Source organism: Trachypithecus francoisi, unplaced genomic scaffold, assembly GCF_009764315.1.
Source record: "Trachypithecus francoisi isolate TF-2019V2 unplaced genomic scaffold, Tfra_2.0 Lachesis_group7, whole genome shotgun sequence".
Taxonomy (NCBI): Eukaryota; Metazoa; Chordata; class Mammalia; order Primates; family Cercopithecidae; genus Trachypithecus; species Trachypithecus francoisi.
In genome coordinates, this window is record NW_022681472.1 from 2,058,940 (window position 1) to 2,076,830 (window position 17,891).

Consider the following 17,891-nt stretch of genomic DNA (forward strand, 5'->3'; position numbering starts at 1 on the left):
GGCACAAAAAAGTGCCTCTGAAGGAGAAGATTCACCTCCACTTCTGCGTCCTTTTGAGGCAACTTTCTGAGCATCCTTTTCTCCTCCCCAGGCCGACGCTTTTTTACCTTGTTAAACTACCTGGTAGCTTTCTCCATGGGAGGCGCCTTCTTCACAGTCCTCGGACCCAGTCAAACTCGTGGCCTTCCCCGGCTTCTGCTGGGTCGACTGTGGTCGACGCCGCATGGTCTCAGACCCACTTCTCTCACGCCCTGAGGAGCGGCGGGCCCCGCAGAGCCCCTATGCGCCCGGGCGAACGTGGCAGGAACGCAATGTCCCGCCCCCTCAGACTCTGGCACTCCGCAGCCTTTCCTCAGGCTCCACCAGTTCTCATGTTGATGTGATGACCGACATGCAGTCCGGGCTCTGGACACTTAGACTTTAGTCCTTACCCCCGGCCCCCAAACATGGGGAAACCACACCCTCTCTGCTCCAGTCACCAGCAGCCACTCCCATTCCTTAAGTATCCATTATTGCATGTGTAGCCTACTTCTGGTTTTCATTTTTAAGGTCAGTTGTTGCCCGACAACACAAACGAAAGTAACTGAATTCGAAAGACAACACTTGGAGGCGGCCCCCACTCCAGGGGCCAGCCCAGCAGCTCTCCCGAACTCCCCAGGAGCTCGCGGGCGAGCAACGCCACAGCCCAGAGCGCACCCCGTAGACCCCACCGGCCCCGGAGAAGGAAGCTCTACACTCCGCGCTGCACTCCTTCCGGGCTCTGGGCCCAACCAGGCAGTCCCGGAGGCCCTGGGGCTCTGGGGCCCGAAGAAGCCCTGCCCCCCGCCGAAGCCCCGCCCTGCGCCCGAGCGCCCGCCAATGGCAGCGCTCGGTGCGGCGCGCCAAGGTGGGACGGCGGCGCGCTGAGGGGGCGGTGCGCTCGGGCTGCGCTCCCGGAGATGCCCCGCGGCTGGCGCGCTGGAGCTTCCAAGGTAGGCTCTGGGTTGGGAGTGGGTGCCGCGCCGTTTCCCGCGTTGCGGGCAGGCGGCGGGCCAGCGCGGGGCAGGCCCAGGGCTGCTGGGGTGAGAGAGCATGGGCGTTGCGGGTAGAGGGCTAGGTGGTGGCGGGTCCCGTCTGCGCGCGTGGAGCGAGCCCGCGCAGCGGGGTGCCGCCCCCAGGTCCCGGTCTGGTCCTGGCGTGCGGGCGGGGCCCTCAGCGGCAGTACGGAAGGGGAGGGGTGGGGCCGCCGAGGGACGCAGCGGGCGGGAGCGTGTGTCCGCCTCGGAGATACTTGGCTTTACTTTTGTCTCTTTTTGATTCTGGTGTAATGCATCAAACAGCAGGTAATCCTGGCGTGGCTTTGTCAGTCTCCCCGGATAATCCCCTGTCAACTCTGCCTTTCTTCCTGCAGCACTGGGAGGGGACTGTGCGGCTGACCGCCCAGTTCTTGGACACCGCGCTGCCTCGGGGTCCAGAACGGGAGCGGGTGCCTAGGAATCGTTGGGTGAATGGTGTTTAATTGCACCTGTATCCGCGAGTGCATCCTTTTTTGTTCTGCTAATTGTGCTTGTTCTGGCACGTGTCCTTTATCGTTTTAAAGTTCCTTCTAACTTCCTTGCTTTCAAATACGTTTGTCTCATAGTAAACAATTTTTAAAAAACAAACACAGGACCTCCTTTCTTGACTCTTCCCTTTACTCGAAAACTTCTGAAAAAAAAATAGTCCACATATACTGGTTCAACTTCTTTACCACTACCATGCTTTCTGGCTTCTCAAATACCATTTATTATCAGCCCACACCATCAATTTTGTGACTGGCTTTAGGGAATAAAGAAATTCATTTCAGGCACCTCTGTTGATTATAAGATACAGCCTGATTTCAGAAGTATTAATGTATGAAAAGAAATCAAGGAAATACATAGATTTGCTAAATCCAGTGTAAGTTATTTACTTGGTCATTGGAGCATTTGACACATTGACCACTTGCTTTTATTTCTTTTGGAACATCCCTGATGTTGCTACCCTGATTGTCTTCCTGTCTTGCAACAGCTTATTTTCTTCTCTTTACTGTGTTCGTGCCATGTTCTAATTTTTGACCTTGTGCTGCTTCTCATTTTCCACATTTGCTTTGGGCAATATCATACATTGAAGTTAATTGTCATTGCTGTATAGATGACTTTCAGATCTGTATTAGATCTTTCCCTAGAGCTCAAACTTAGTGCATCACAAAATCGTCATCTCACCCTTAGTCCTCCAGGCCCTAACAGTTTCTCTTGACTTAGAAATCTTAGTAGTTTTGAATTGACGTTTATTTCTGGTCTCTTCATCTTGTCGTTTTTCAAGACTCTTATCAAATTTTTTTAGTAGTCGTACAGTTGTCTATTGTGTAATACGTTGCTGAAAACTGAAGCAGTTCATAGCAAATATTTATTATAGAGTTCTGAGAGTCAGGAATCTGAGAACGGCTCAACTATGTGGTTGTAGTTCAGGATCTCCCACAAGGCTGCAGTCAAATAAAGGGTCATTGGAGCTGGAGAATCCAGTTCCAAGCTCACTCACGTGGTTGTTTCTTGATAGCTCCATAGGGCAGCTTACAACAGGGTCCTGGCTTTCCCAAGAGCAAGAGAGAGAGCAACAAGATATTGGCCCCCGTGTCTTTTATAGCCTAATCTCAGAAGTGACATCCCATCTGCTGTCTATTCATTACATGGACCAACCTGGTACAATGTATGAGGAGACTATAGAGGATCCCCAGGAGCTGGGGATCACAGGGCCCACCTTGGAGGCTGGCTTCCACAGTATTTCCCAGGAATTTATTTTTTGTTTTTGTCTCCCGTGGTCAGTCTCAAAGTACTTAATGGTTGGAGTGTTGCTGTGTGATGCCAGCTAGCATGCTCCCATTCCATCTTCAGAGGTGACTTTCCCTTAGGCACTACTTTGATTGTATTGTTAGTCCTCTACCTAAATCTCGTTTTACTTATTGGCTACATTATAATTTATTGCAGACTTATCCTGTGTTTAGTGCTTTATATGTATTAACTAATTTATTTGAACAGTCCTGTGAGGTAGATACCATTAGTCTTGTTTTATGGATGAGGTAACTGTGGCTCAGCAGAGAGGCTAATTTGCCTAAGGTCACAGAGCAGTTAAGGGAAGAAGCTAGGATTTATATTCAGCTAGTCTGCCCCAGACCTTGCTTTTGTTCAGGCTCTCAGCCTGTTTTTCACAGCCTCTATAATGTATCTGTGTCTTATTTCTTAACTTTACAGCTTTGTTCATTATTTATCTTATAGATGAAATAGACTACTGCTGTCACTGGACTTCCTTGCCCCTTAGTGGTAATTGCATATGTTCTTGGTTTGGAATAATGCCAGTTCTCCCATTTCTGCTGATTGAGAATTTTTTTTTTTTTTTTTGGGTGGGGGGGATGCAGTCTTGCTGTGTCACCCAGGCTGGAGTACAGTGGCGCAATCTCAGCTCACTGCAAGCTTCACCTCCCAGGTTCATGCCATTCTTTTGCCTTAGCCTCCCTCCCAGGTAGCTGGGACTACAGGCACCCGCCACCACACCCAGCTAATTTTTTAAAGTTTTTATTAGAGACGGGGTTTCACCGTGTTAGCCTGGATGATCTTGATCGCCTGACGTCGTGATCTGCCTGCCTCAGCCTCCCAAAGTGCTAGGATTACAGGTGTAAGCTACCGCTTCTGGCCATGAAATCTTTATCATCCATTGAGGCCCACTCCAAATCCCACCTTCCCCCAAATTATCCCAGCTGTAAATGAACTTTTTTCTGTATTTTCTTGGTTTGGAATAATGCCAATTCCCCCATTTCTGCTGATTGGAATCTTAATCATCCACTGAGGCCCACCCCAAATTTCGCCTCCCAAATTATCCCAGCTGTAAATGAACTTTCTTCTGTAGTCTGTGGAATTTTATGTAAGTAACTCTTATTACTCCGTGTCTTACATTAGGTTTATTTGTGTCTACACCTTTATTCGCTTACAGTCTAGACATTTAAGATTAGGGACTATTTCTTCAGCCTCTATTCCCCAGAGTACCTGTCATATCCCTTGTACATACTAGATACCTAATAAACATCTGATTAATTTATAAAAGGGGAACTAGTTTAGAAGATTTGCAAGTATTCTAGGTGTGAAGAAACATGAGGAAATACCCTAGTCTGAAGACTTGGGTATCAGCCTCAACGATACAGCTGAATGATTTTGCAATTTTGGACAAGCCACACAGCTATATCAGGACTCTTAAGATGAAAGGTAATGTGGTCATGGACTAAAGTGGTGGAATTAGGAATAGAATGGAAAGGACTGAGTTGATAGACTACAAACAGAAAGTGAGATTTAGACAACTGTGATTGAAAGAGGAAGAGGAGGGAACCCATGATGATTCAGAAAGTTGAACCTGTGAGAAGTGGGAAAGTCGTTTGCCACTTAACTGATGTTAGGATATATAGATATGTGGTATTTAAGACTCAAGGAGATTAAGGCAGTCAGTTGCTCAAAGGCTGGGGTATCTTAGTTCTTTCCTCACTCCCCTCCATGGGTTTCTCCTGCTCTAGCCCCTCACTATCCCTTAACATGCTGTGATTCTTCCCTTTATGCCTTGTGTTCTCCCTTACCTTATGAAGTAGCCAAGGGCGACCACATATACTCCTGTTCTTGGGCAGCAGCTTACCTTTTGAGATTTTCTTTTTTTGAGACAGAGTCTTGCTCAGCCACCCAGGCTGGAGTGCAGTGGCCCGATCTCGGCTCACTGCAACCACTGTCTCCTGGGTTCAAGTCATTCTCCTGTCTCAGCCTCCTGAGTAGCTGGCATTACAGGCACCTGCCATCATGCCCGGCTAACTTTTTTTGTACTTTAGAAGAGACGGGGTTTCACCATGTTGATCAGGCTGGTCTTGAACTCCTGACTTCAGGTAATCCACCCGCCTCGGCCTCCCACAGTGCTAGGATTACAGGTGTGAGCCACTGTGCCCACCTGGCACCTTTTGAGATTTTCTGTTCCTCCCCAGCTGTAATACTCTCACAGCTCCTTTCACCTCATTGGGCTGAATTATAGCTTCCGGCTCCTCCTCGCCCCGCCTTCTGCTCACTCTTTTCCACTGAAAGAAAAACTGTATCTCGGCAAGATCTTGAAAGAGAGAAATAAAGGAAGAGTACATCTTCCTGATGACACCTTCTTTCTCTAACTGTTTGGGTCCCTCTCATCACTGAAACTTCTTTTCTTTCTTTTTTTTTTTATTTTTTATTTTTTGAGACAGGGTCTCACTCTTGTCACCTAAGCTGGAGTGCAGTGGTGTGATGTGGCTCTTTGCACCCTCCACCTCTCAGGCTTAAGCGATCCTCCCACCTCAGCCTCCCCAGTAGCTGGAACTACAGGGGTGCACCACAACACCCAGCTTGTTTTTAAATTTTTTTGGAGATGGAGTCTTGCCATATTATCCAGATTAGTCTTGAACTCCTGGCCTCAAGCAATCCTCCCTGCCTTAGCCTTCCAAAGTGCTGGGATTACAGGCATGAGCCATGGCACCCAGCCAATTTATTTTATTTCTGGTGCTTCTTGCACTAGGGCAAGCAGATGGTAGGTATTGATTAAATACAATGTACACATGAGCTTGAAGAGTACTCAAGACTGCAGGTTGAAAAGTGTTTTCTTTGTCAAGAAAGGGCAACATTTTGCCTCTTTGAAGTAGGAAAGAAGAAGCCAGTGGGGAGAGTCAGGACCTTTTAGTATCTTAGAAGGATTAGATTCCATTACAGAGCAGAGTTAGTTTCAGAGAATAGTAACTTTTCCCCCGGAGACTGTAGGGAAGAAGGAGAGCTCAGTAGATGGGAAATTAGCCGATTTTTACGATGGCTAATTTTTTTTTCCCGGGGAAGATGTGACAACATGAGCTATGAGGCTGATATGGAGATGTCAAGAGAAGTGTGGGTATGAAACTCACATGTATGTGTGAGATTCTGTGTAGGTGTGTGTGTGTGTGAATGAATGGAGGACTAGGGAATAAATAAGTGTTCAACAGTGGCCAAGGACATGTAATAAGAATAACTGGAGGGAGCTGCTATCATTTTTGGACTTTTTTCCAGTGGCGCCATGGATTGGTGATTGGTAACCCCATGGGTTGGTAAAAGGGTAGGGGTCTTAGTGCTTGAAAGGCAGCACTGAAGAAGTAGGCCATAGAGTGCAGAATGGCACGGGAGACGTCATGATTGGGAGGGAGTGACTCTGATAATGTGAGTAGGACTGAAAAGTTGCAGTGAATTTTCAGATACTTAGAGCCCAGTCAGAAACTCGCTTGTGGTGCCTATGTGTGGGAAGTGCTTGTATAGTTGTTGATAGACACTTTTATTAACGTGAGGTAATATCTTTAGTTTTGGACATAGACATACATGGGAGAAAATCTTGACACATTGCTTCCTAGCTCTCTGAATAGGGCAGTATACCTAACATTGAGTTGTCTTTTCTTTATAAAATGGGGTTAATAGCTGTATTGCTGGGTTGATGTGAGGATTAAGTGATGCGAATGCATGGAATGATACACTGAGCATATAAGCACTCAATAAATGTTGGTGATAATGAAAGCAATTAATAATGAAACACCATGATAATTAAAGAAATCATATGAGGACAAAGATAGTGTACATCCTCTACTACTTTGTCTCTAGATTTCCCTGGAATTGCTGTCTTTCAGCTTGTTGAACAAGAAATAGGAAAAAGGCTCATTTTCAAGTTTTTCATTGATGGCAGGAAATTCTCATAGTTGTCTTGGTAGGAGTACCTCATTGTTCCAGTTTAGGGCCTTGATAATCTCATTGAATGATTTACTGCTGGCTCTACATCTCAGAATTGGACTACTTAGTACTGACATCTCAGTTGTCTTGGTTTTTTTTTTTTTTTGGAGACGGTCTTCCTCTGTCACCCAGGCTGTGGGGCACAGGGGCACAGGGGCGCGATCATGACTCACTGCAATCTGGAGCTCCTGGGCTGAAGGGATCCTCCCATTTTGGCCTCCCGAGTAGCTGGGACCACAGGCCATGCCACTGTGCCTGGCTAATATTTAAGTTTCTTTTGTAGAGATAGGGTCTTGCTGTGTTGCTGAGGCTGGTTTTGAATTCCTGGCCTCAAGCCATTCTTTCTCCTTGGCCTCCCAAAGTGCTGGGATTACAGCGTGAACCCCTGTGCCTGGCCTAGAGGTTGTCTTATTCCTCAAACCAAAGGGAAGGAGAGCTTTATATTGAAAACTTTCTATATGTTAAGCACTTTGCATAGAGTACCTTACTTAAGGGAAAACATGTTTTCTTTTTAGTCAAAATAATACATGTTTATAGGTAAGTTAAAATATTACAAAAAAGTTTATTGTAAAACCCAGCAGTCCCTTGCACATCTCATTCCATTTATTTTAATTGAGATAATTGTAAATTCATAGACAATTGTGAGTAACATAGAGAATAATTGTTTTATAAACTAATTCTGGAGGCTGGGCCTTGCTAGATCAAAGTGTTGACAGATTTCATGTCTGGTGAGGGCCTGCTTTCTGGTTAATAGACAGCCATATTCTCACCATGTCTTTATATGGTGGAAGAGGTAAAGGAGCTCTCCAAGGTCTCTTTTATAAGGGCATCAATCCCATAACTTCTAATCACCCAGCAAAGGCCCCAGCTCCTAATACGATCACCTCAGGGGTTAGGATTTCAACAAATATATTTTGGGGAGGCATAAACATCAGGCCATAGCAATTCTGTGCAGTTTTATCACATGTAGGTTCTGTAGGTTTGTGTATCTACCACCACAGTCAAGTTACTGTCCATCAGCACAAGGATCTCTTTTATAATCACAGTCACTCACTTCCAGTAACTCCCTCCCCTAATTACTAGAAAAGAATTTGTCATTTAAAGCATGTTACATAAATGGAATCACGTAGTATGTAACCTTTTGAGGTTGTTGTTGTTTTTTTTCTTTTTTTGAGATGGAGTTTTACTCTTGTTGCCCCGGCTGGAGTGCAATGGCATGATCTCGGCCCACTGTAACCTATGCTTCCTGGGGTCAAGTGATTCTCCTGCCTCAGCCTCCCGAGTAGCTGGGATTACAGGCATGCATTACCACACCTGGCTAATTTTGTATTTTTAGTAGAGATGGGGTTTCACCATGTAGGTCAGGTTGGTCTCAAACTCCTGACCTCAGGTGATCTGCCCGCCTCGGCCTCCCAAAGTGCTGGTTACAGACATGAGCCACCATGCCTGGTCTGAGGTTTTTTTTTTAAATACAATATCAAACTCTCATGATTTATCCAAGTTGTTGTGAATATCAGTAGTTTCTTTTTGTTTTGTTTTTGTTTGTTTTTTTGAGTTGGAGTCTCGCTCTCTTGCCCAGGCTGGAGTGCAATAGCGCAATCTCACCTCACTGCAACTTTCTGCCTCCCCAGTTCAAATGATTCTGCTGCCTCAGCCTCCTGAGTAGATGATACTACAGGCACCCGCTGCCATGCCCGGCTAATTTTTTGTATTTTAGTAGAGACACGGTTTCACCAATTGTTGCCCAGGCTGGTCTTGAACTCCTGAGCTCAGGCAATGCAATCCACCTGCCTCGGCCTCCCAAAGTGCTAGGATTACAGGCGTGAGCCACTGTGCCCAGCCAGTAGTTTCTTTCTTTTAATTGCTGAATAGTGTTCCATATAATGGACATACCAGAGTTTGGATTAACATTTATTATTGAAGGACCTCTAGACTGTTTTCAGATTTTGGTTATTGTACATAAAACTGCTATAAACATTTGTGTACAAGTTTTTGTGTAAACGTCAGTTTTCATTTCTCTGAGATAAATGCCTAAGTGTGTAATTACCAGAACCTATGGTAATTTGATGTTTAATTCTATAAGAAAGTGACAGACTTTTCGAAAGTGGTTGTATCTGTATAATTTTACAGTCTCATTGGCAATGTTGTTACTCAGTTTTATAAATAATAAAATCCACCTTTTTAAAGTGGAAAATCCAGTGGTTTCTAGTATATTTACAGAGTTGTACAAACATTCCTAATTGTAGAATATTTTCGTGACCCCAAAAAGAAACCCCATAGCTATTACTAGTCACTCTCCATTCTCTCTTCCCTCATCCATTGGCAACCACTAAGCTACTTTCGGTGTGTATGGATTTGCCTATTCTGGACATTTCACATAAAGTGTGGTCATTTTGTGACTGGCTTCTTTCATTAAGCGTAATGTTTTCCAGGTTTATACATGTTGTTGCATGTATCAGTACTTCATTCCTATTTATTTTGAATAAATTTTTCTTTTTCTTTTTTTTTTTTTTTTTTGAGGCAGAGTCTGGCTCTGTCGCCCGGACTGGAGTGCAGTGGCCAGATCTCAGCTCACTGCAAGCTCCGCCTCCCGGGTTTACGCCATTCTCCTGCCTCAGCCTCCCGAGTAGCTGGGACTACAGGCCCCCGCCACCTCGCCCGGCTCGTTTTTGTATTTTTAGTAGAGATGGGGTTTCACCGTGTTAGCCAGGATGGTCTCGATCTCCTGACCTCGTGATCCGCCCATCTTGGCCTCCCAAAGTGCTGGGATTACAGGCTTGAGCCACCGCGCCCGGCCAGAATAAATTTTTCATTGCATGGACATACTGCATTTTAAAAATCCATTTATTAGTTGATAGACGTTTGGATTATTTCTTTTGGGCTGTTAAGAATAATGTTGCTTTGAACATTTTTTTTTTTAAATTTAGATGAAGTCTCACTATATTGCCCAGGCTGTTCTCAAACTCCTGGGCTCAAGAGATCCTCCCATCTCAGCTTCCCAAGGTGTTGGGATTACAGCCGTGAGCCACCATGCCTGGCCTGCGTTGAACATTTGTGTATGTGTTTTTATGTAGACCTAAGTTTTTTTTCTCTAGCAGTGGAATTTTTGGGTCACATAATAACTGTATGTTTACATTTTGGATAACTTAAAATTTTCCAAAGTGGTTGCACCTTTTACAGTCTCAACAGCAAGGAATGAATATTCTAATTTTGCCACATTCTTGCTAACACTTGCCATTGCCTGTCGTTTGATTTTAGTCATCCTAATGGTTGTGAAGTGTTACCTCACTGTGGTTTGGTTTGCAGTTCTCTAATGAGGTTGAGTATCTTTTCATGTACTTATCGGGCATTTCTGTATCTTCTTGAAGAAATGTTTATTCAGCGTATTTGGGTGCATTTTCATTGGGTTATTTGCCATTTTATTGTTTAATCATGAGTTCTTTAAAATTCTGTATACTGTTCACCTATAAGATGTATGATTTGCAGATATTTTCTCCCATTCTTTGGGTTTGCTTTTCATTCTCTTATTGAAGTACAAATGTTTTTAATAATTTTGATGAGGTCCAATTTGTTTTTTCTTTTGTTGCTTGTGCTTTTTGGTGTCATGTCTAATAAATCATTGCCTAAACCAAGGTCACAAAGATTTATTCCTATGTTTTCTTCCAAGGGTTATAGTTTTAGCTCTTACATTTAGGTCTGTGATTCATTCAGAGTTAATTTTTCTACACACTGTGAGATAGGGATACAACTTCATTCTTTTGGATGTGGATACCCAGTTGTCTCAACACTCTTTGTTGAAAAAATTGTTCTTTGTCCTTGAATTGTCTTGGCACTTTTTTGTTTTAATTGAAAATCAGTTGACCATAAAAGTAAAGGTTTGTTTCTGGCCTATGAATTCTATTCCACTGATCTCCATGACTCCCTTTATTTTAGTACCATCCTGTTTTAATTACTGTAACTTGGCAGTGTCGAAATTAGAAGTGTGAGTTTCTGACTTGTTTTCTGTTTTGAGATTTTTTAAACTGTTTTGGGTTTGTTGCATTCCCATATGAATAATAGCAGCTTGTCAATTTCTGCAGAAAGCCATCTGGGATTTTGATTGGGTTGAATATATAGACAAATTGGAGAATATTATCATCTTACCAATATTATTTCCTGTGAGCATGGGTTGTCTTTTTCATTTGTTTAGATCTTCTTTAATTTCTAGCTATGCTTTACAGTTTTCAGTGAAAAAGTCCTGTACTTCTTTGGTTAAATTTATTCCTAGGAGTTTTATTCTTTTTGATGCTATTTTGAATGCAGTTCTACTGGCACATGCTACTGCGCCTGGCTAATACTTTTTGTTAATTTTTTGGTAGAGATGGAGTCTCACTGTGTTGCCCAGGCTGGTTTCACATTCCTGGGCTCAAGAGATGCTCCTGTTTTGGCCTCCCAAAGCTCTGGGATTATAGGCATGAGCCAACCGCACCCAGCTCAATTGGTTTTTTAAAATATTGAGATTGTATCCTGCAACTTTGCTGAACTCATTTATTGGTTCTAATAGTTGTTTGGGTTTTCTGGGGTGTGGATTCCTTAGGATTTCCTATGTACAAGATCATGCAGCTAGGCATGGTGGCTCACACCAGTAATCCCAGCACTTTGGGAGGCTGAGGCAGGTGGATCACTTGAGCGTGGGAGTTCGAGACCAACCTGGGCAACATGGTGAAACTTAGTCTCTACAAAAAACACAAAAATTAGCAGGATGTGGTGGCTCATGCCTGTGGTCCCAGCTACTTGGGAGGCTGAGGCAAGAGGATTGCTTGAGCCGAGGAGGTAGAAGCTTCAGTGAGCCGTAATCATGCTACTGCACTCCAGCCTGGGCAACAGAGTGAGAGTCTCTCTCCCCCTGCCCCCCTCAAAATAGAATCTTGCTCTGTCACCCAGGCTGGAGTGCAGTGGCACCATCTCAGCTCACTGCAACCTCTGCCTCCTGGGTTCAAGTGATTCTTCTGCCTCAGCCTCCTGAGTAGTTGGGTTAGAGGCATGTGCCACCATGCCTGGTTAATTTTTGTATTTTTAGTAGAGACGGGCTTTCACCATATTGGCCGGGCTGGTGTCAAACTCCTGATGTTGTGATCCGCCTACCTCGGCCTCCCAAAGTTCTGGGATTACAGGTGTGAGCCACCGCACCCGGCCAACCATGTCTCTTAAAAAAAAAAAAAAAAAGGAAAGAAAACAAACAAAATACCATGCTGTCTGTCAGTAGACATAATTTTACTACTTCCAATTTAGACATCTTTTATTTCTTCTCCTTGCCATGGCTAGAACCTCCAGTCAAATATTGAATGTAAATGGGAAGAGTTGACATCCTTTCTTGTTCTTTCTTTTAGGGATAAAGCATCCAATATTTGACTATTCTGTATAATGTTAGCTGTGGGTTCTTTGTATATAGGTTTTTATCAGGTTGAGGAAATAACCTTCTATCGCTAGTTTGTTGAGAGTTTGTACCGTTGAATAGTTGTTGGCCTTTGTCAGTTGCTTTTCCTACATCTAATTGAGACAATCCTGTGGTTTTTATCCTTTATTTTGTTAATATAACATATGACATTGATTGAATTTTGACTATTACATCAACTTTGTATTCCTGGGAAAAATGTCTATTGGTTATAGTGTATAATTCTTTGTATATGTTGCTGGATTCAGTTTGCTAGTATTTTATTCAGGATTTTTGCATCTATATTCATAAACAGTTTTGCTCTGTGCTTCCTTGTTATGTTTTGGTTTTATCAGGGTAATACTGGTTTCATGGTGTGAATTAGGAAGTATTCCCTCTTCTGTATTTTGGAAGAGTTTCTGAAGGATAGATACTGTTTCTTAAAATGTTATAAATCACCATTGTAGCCCTCTGAGCTTCCGCTTTTCTTTGTAGGAAGTTTTAAAGTTACTGATTCGGTCTCTTTATTTGTTATAGCTCTCTGATCAGTTGTTTATTTCTGAGTCAGTTTTGCTAGTTTGTCTTTCTAGGAATTTGTTCATTTTATTTTAGTTCTTTAATTTGTTGGTATGTAGTTCATATTATTTCCTTATAATGTTCTCTGTAATCTTTTGGGTTTCTCCAAAATTGGTAGTGCTTCCTCACTTTCTTTTATTCCTGAGTTTTGTAGTTTGAATCTTCTCTTCCCCGCCCCTAAACCTCCTTGGTCAGCCTAGCTTGTCAATTTTGCTGATCTTTTCGAGGAGCTAACTTTTAGTTTTTTTGTTGTTGTTGTTATGTTCTTTGTTGTTTTCCTATTCTCTGTGTCATTTATTTCTGCCAGATAGAAGTTTAAGTTATTGACTAAAGATCTTTCTTCTTTTTAAATATAGTCATTTACAGCTACAGATTTCTCAGTAAGTACTGCTTTAGCTGCATCTATAGGTTTTGGTGTATTTTAAAGTTATCTTTGGTTTGGTGTAACTTTTAAAGTTATCTTCTAATTTTCTCATGATTTCTTTTTTTGATCTCTTGGCTGTTTAGGAGTGTATTTAATGTTCGCATACTTGTGAATTTTCATTTTATTTTTATTGTAAGGTTTAAATTTCGTTCTATTATTGTCTAAGAACGGTATTACTGTAGTATTACTATGATTTCACTCCTTTTACATTTATCGAAGCTTGAGTTATGGCCTAACATATGGTCTGTTGTGGAGAATGTTTCATGTTTACATTAGAAGAATGTATATTCTGCTGTTCCTTGGGGTAGGGGGTTGTCTTCATGGTTTCTGTCAAGAATGCAGTTGTTACGATTATTGAGGATCCTTTGTATATGAAGAGTCCTTTTCTTTAACTACTTTCATAGTTTTTTCTGTTTTTCACCAGTTGACGTGGTATGTTTAGGGTGGATCTCTTTAGGTCTTATGCAGTTTGGAGTTTAAAATTTTAAGCTTCTTGGTTGCATAATGTTTCATCAAATTGAGGAAGCATTTTGGGCTTTGTTTCCTCAAATATTCTTTCTACCTCTCTCTCCCCTTCCTTCCGAGACTCTTATTATGCATATATTTGTGTGTCTGATGGTGTCCCACAGGTCTCTGAGGCTCTGTTCGTTTTTCTTTATGCTCTTTTTTTCTTGTTTCTCAGCTTGGATAATCTCATTTGTCTGATTTAAAGTTTGTGAATTCCTTTTTTTTTTTTTGCCAGGCCAAATTTTGATTTCAGGTGAATTCTTCATTTCAGTTACTGTAGTTTTCAACTCCTGAATTTGTATTTGGTTCTGTCTTTTTATAATTTCTGTGTCTTTCTGGATATTCTGTATTTGGTGAGGCATTTTTATAATTTTCTTCACTTTTTGGATATAGTTTATGTCTTTGAATATGTTTATAGTAAGTGATTTAAAGTCATTGTCTAGTGAGTCCAACTTCTGGCTCCTCTCAGGGACATTTTCTCTTGACTGCATTTTTTCCTTTTCATGCTCTCCTGTTTCTTCATGTGTGTTATAATTTTTTTTTTTTTTTTAGACAGTCTCACCACGATACCCAGGCTGGAGTGCAGTGACGTGATCTCAGTTCACTGCAACCTCTGCCTCCCGGGTTCAAGTGATTCTCCTGCCTCAGTCTCCTGAGTAGCTGGGATTATAGGCCTGCACCACCACGCTGGGCTAATTCTTGTATTTTTTTTTTCTTTTCTTTTTTGAGATGGAGTCTTGCTCTGTTGCTCAGGCTGGAGTGCAATGGCGCGATCTCAGTTCACGGCAACTTCCGCCTCCTGGGTTCAAGCGATTTCCTGCCTCAGACTCCTGAGTAGCTGGGATTACAGGCATGTGCCACCACACCTGGCTGATTTTTGTATTTTTAGTAGAGACGGGCTCTCACCATGTTGGCCAGGCTCGTCTCCAACTCCTGGTCTCGAGTGATACACCCACCTTGCCAGCCTCCGAAAGGGCTGGGATTATAGGCATGAGCCACCTTGCCTGGCCTATAATTTTTGCTTGAAAACTGGACGTTTTAAATAGTGTGATGTGACGACCCTGGATATTAAATTCTCCCATCCCCTCCCCAGGGTTTCTGTTTGTTATTGGTGCTAAAATTTTGTTTAATGATTTTACTAGATGAAGTTTGTAAAGTTCATATTGCCTGTTGTGTGTAGCTAATGAAGATGTTTTGTGTTTCGTTTAGTTGTCTGTGGATTATTGGATAGAGATTACCTTAAATGCTTTGAGCCAGTAAGTCTGTCATCTTTTATGGAGGGACTCTGTTGAGACATACGCTTTGGCAGTTTGTAATGCCAGTTTAACCTTCATTTCCTCCTTGTGCAGAGCCTCGAGATGATCTAGAGTTCAGAGATTAGGGCCTTTTCAGTTTTTTCCTGGGCATGCGCATAGTGATGCAGGGTTTTTTGCTCCTTAGTTCAGCTAAAATCCAGATTCTTACCTCATGATCAGGAAAAATTACACACGCGGCCACATTGAAAGGTGAGGAGAGCAGTATTTATAAAAATAAAGCTCTCAGTGGAAGAAAGGGGGTCCTGCCAACAGGCTCCCACCTCACAGATTGAATAACAGGCCACCCCACATGAGCTGAAGAGGCCAGGCTCCTCCCTGCCCCCACCCATTGCCATAAGACGTGAATTCCCGTTGGCTCTACACCATTCTCCCAGTTTGCAGGTTGGGCCTTAGTCTGAGCCACTCCACATTGATTTATTTCCCTTACTGTGCATGTGTTAAGGGATGGAATTTTTCACCATGGGCATGTTTAGGCAAGCCCCAGGGCACAATGACATGGGTGGCATTTGGCTGTCTCCTGTCTCTATCATAATTAATATTATGTTTTCCTAGCGAATTGGTCCTCTTATCATTATGCGTTCTCTCTCTTTCTAGTAATTACCTTTGCTCTCAAGTCTACTCTATTAGTTGTTAATACAGTTATTCCTGCTTTTTTGATCAATGTTTGCCTGGTATAATTTTTTCCATTCTTTTACTTTCAGCCTCCCTATAATGTCGAATTTGAACTTAGCTTCTTCGAAACAGCATATGATTGGTTTATGATCTTGGCTCACTGCCACCTCTGCCTCCCAGGCTCAAACTGTCCTCCCACTTCAGCTTCCCGAGTAGCTGGGACCACAGATGCGCACCACTATACCCAGATAATGTTTGTACTTTTGGTAGAGACAAGGTTTCACCATGTTGCTGAGGCTAGTCTCGAACTTGTGAGCTGAAGTGATTCTCCCACCTGAGCCTCCCAAAGTGCTGGGATTACAGGCTTGAGCTACCTCGCCCGGCCTGTTTAAGATAATTACTGATATTGTTAGTGCTCAAGTCAGCCATCTTACTTTTACACCTCTGAGCTCTGTCTTGTTTCTTTTTTTGCCTTCTTGGGGTTACTTAAACAAGTTCAGGGTTCCATCTGTTTTTTTTTTTTGGACACAGAGTCTCGCACTGTCGCCCAGGCTGGAGTGCAGTGGCACGACCTTGGCTCACTGCAAGCTCCACCTCCCGAGTTCACGCCATTCTCCTGTCTCAGCCTCCTGAGTAGCTGGGACTACAGGCGCCCGCCACCACATCTGGCTAATTTTTTGTATTTTTAGTAGAGATGGGGTTTCACCGTGTTAGCCAGGATGGTCTTGATCTCCTGACCTTGTGATCCACCCGCCTCGGCCTCCCAAAGTACTGGAATTACAGGCATGAGCCACTGCACCTTGCCAGGATTCCATTGTTATTCCTTTTTTTTTTTTGAGACATGGTCTCTCTCTGTTACCCAGACTGGAGTTCAGTGGTGCAGTCACAGCTCACTGCAGCCTTGACCTCCTGGGCTGAAGCAATCCTCCCACCTTAGCCTCCTAAGTAGTTGGGACCAGAGGCACATGATACCACACCTGGCTGATTTTTGTAATTTTTGTAGAAAGAGGGTTCTGCCATGTTGCCCAGGGTGGTCTTGAATTCCTGGGCTCAAGCAATCTGCCAGCCTCAGCCTTCCAACATTCTGGGATAATAGGTGTGAGCCACTGTGCCTGACCTATTCCTTTTTTTTGAGATGGAGTCTTGCTCTGTCGCCCTGGCTGGAGTGCAGTGGTGCAACCTCGGCTCTCTGCAAGCTCCACCTCCCAGGTTCACGCCATTCTCTTGCCTCAGCCTCCCAAGTAGCTGGGACTACAGGTGCCTGCCACCACGCCCGGCTAATTTTTTGTATTTTTAGTACAGACAGGGTTTCACTGTGTTAGCCAGAATGATCTCGATCTCCTGGCCTTGTGATCTCCCTGCCTCAGCCTTCCAAAGTGCTAGGAGTACAGATGTGAGCCATCGCACCTGGCCCCCCCGTCTTTTTTTTTTTTGAGATGGAGTCTCTCTCTGTTTCCCAGGCCGGAGTACAGTGGCACGATCTCAGCTCACTGCAACCTCTGCCTCCTGGGTTCAAACAATTCTCCTGTCTCAGCCTCCCAAGTAGCTGGATTACAGGCGCCTGCCACCATGCCCGGCTAATTTTTGTATTTTTAGTAGAGATGGGGTTTCACCATGTGGGTCAGGCTGGTCTCAAACTCCTGACCTCAAGTGATCTGCCTGCCTTGGCCTCCCAAAGTGCTGGGATGGCGTCTCTGTCACCCAGGCTGGAGTCCAGTTGCGCGATCTTGGCTCACTGCAACCTCCGCCTCCTGGGTTCAAGCAATTTTCTGCCTCAGCCTCCTGTGGGATTACAGGCGCCGCCACCACACCCAGCTAATTTTTGTATTTTTAGTAGAGATGGGGTTTCACCACCTTGGCCAGGCTGGCCTTGAACTCCTGACCCTGTGATCCACCTACCTCAGCCTCCCAAAGTGCTGGGATTACAGGCATGAGCCACTGCGCCAGGCCGCCTCAGAATTTTAAGGCCTTGCTCTGCTGTCTTCTAACATCCATTTTGTTTTAAATGACCCAACTTAATTAAAATATAAGTGGGGATGGGATTGGAGCTGGGGATATTCAAGGCCCACAGATGTATTTGGGAAAAGTAGGTTAAAACTTATTTCAATACTATTACATAAAAATCCTGTTGCATCATATGGATAATGATCAGACAATGTCATGGGTTGAGGTGGAGGGAGAAAAAAGTATGGGTGTGTGGAAGAAATAGGATGTAGAGAAAGTTAGGGAAGAAAGCATATCGAGTAGTTACGTCG

General features: G+C 43.6%; 1 protein-coding gene across 4 annotated transcripts in view; it reads left to right on the plus strand.

The window, feature by feature from the left end:
- Positions 1–589: 589 nt before the first annotated feature.
- SPIDR (scaffold protein involved in DNA repair) overlaps positions 590–17,891 on the plus strand; it is a 499,470-nt gene continuing 482,168 nt past the window's right edge. Inside the window, exon 1 of one of the 4 annotated variants that reach the window (XM_033203530.1) lies at positions 590–971. In XM_033203530.1, the coding sequence (XP_033059421.1) occupies positions 939–971 (33 nt within the window). In that variant the 5' untranslated portion in view covers positions 590–938. Of the gene's footprint in view, positions 972–1,221; positions 1,323–17,891 lie in introns of those variants that run through there. The other 3 variants (XM_033203531.1, XM_033203528.1, XM_033203529.1) reach the window with 3 other exon arrangements.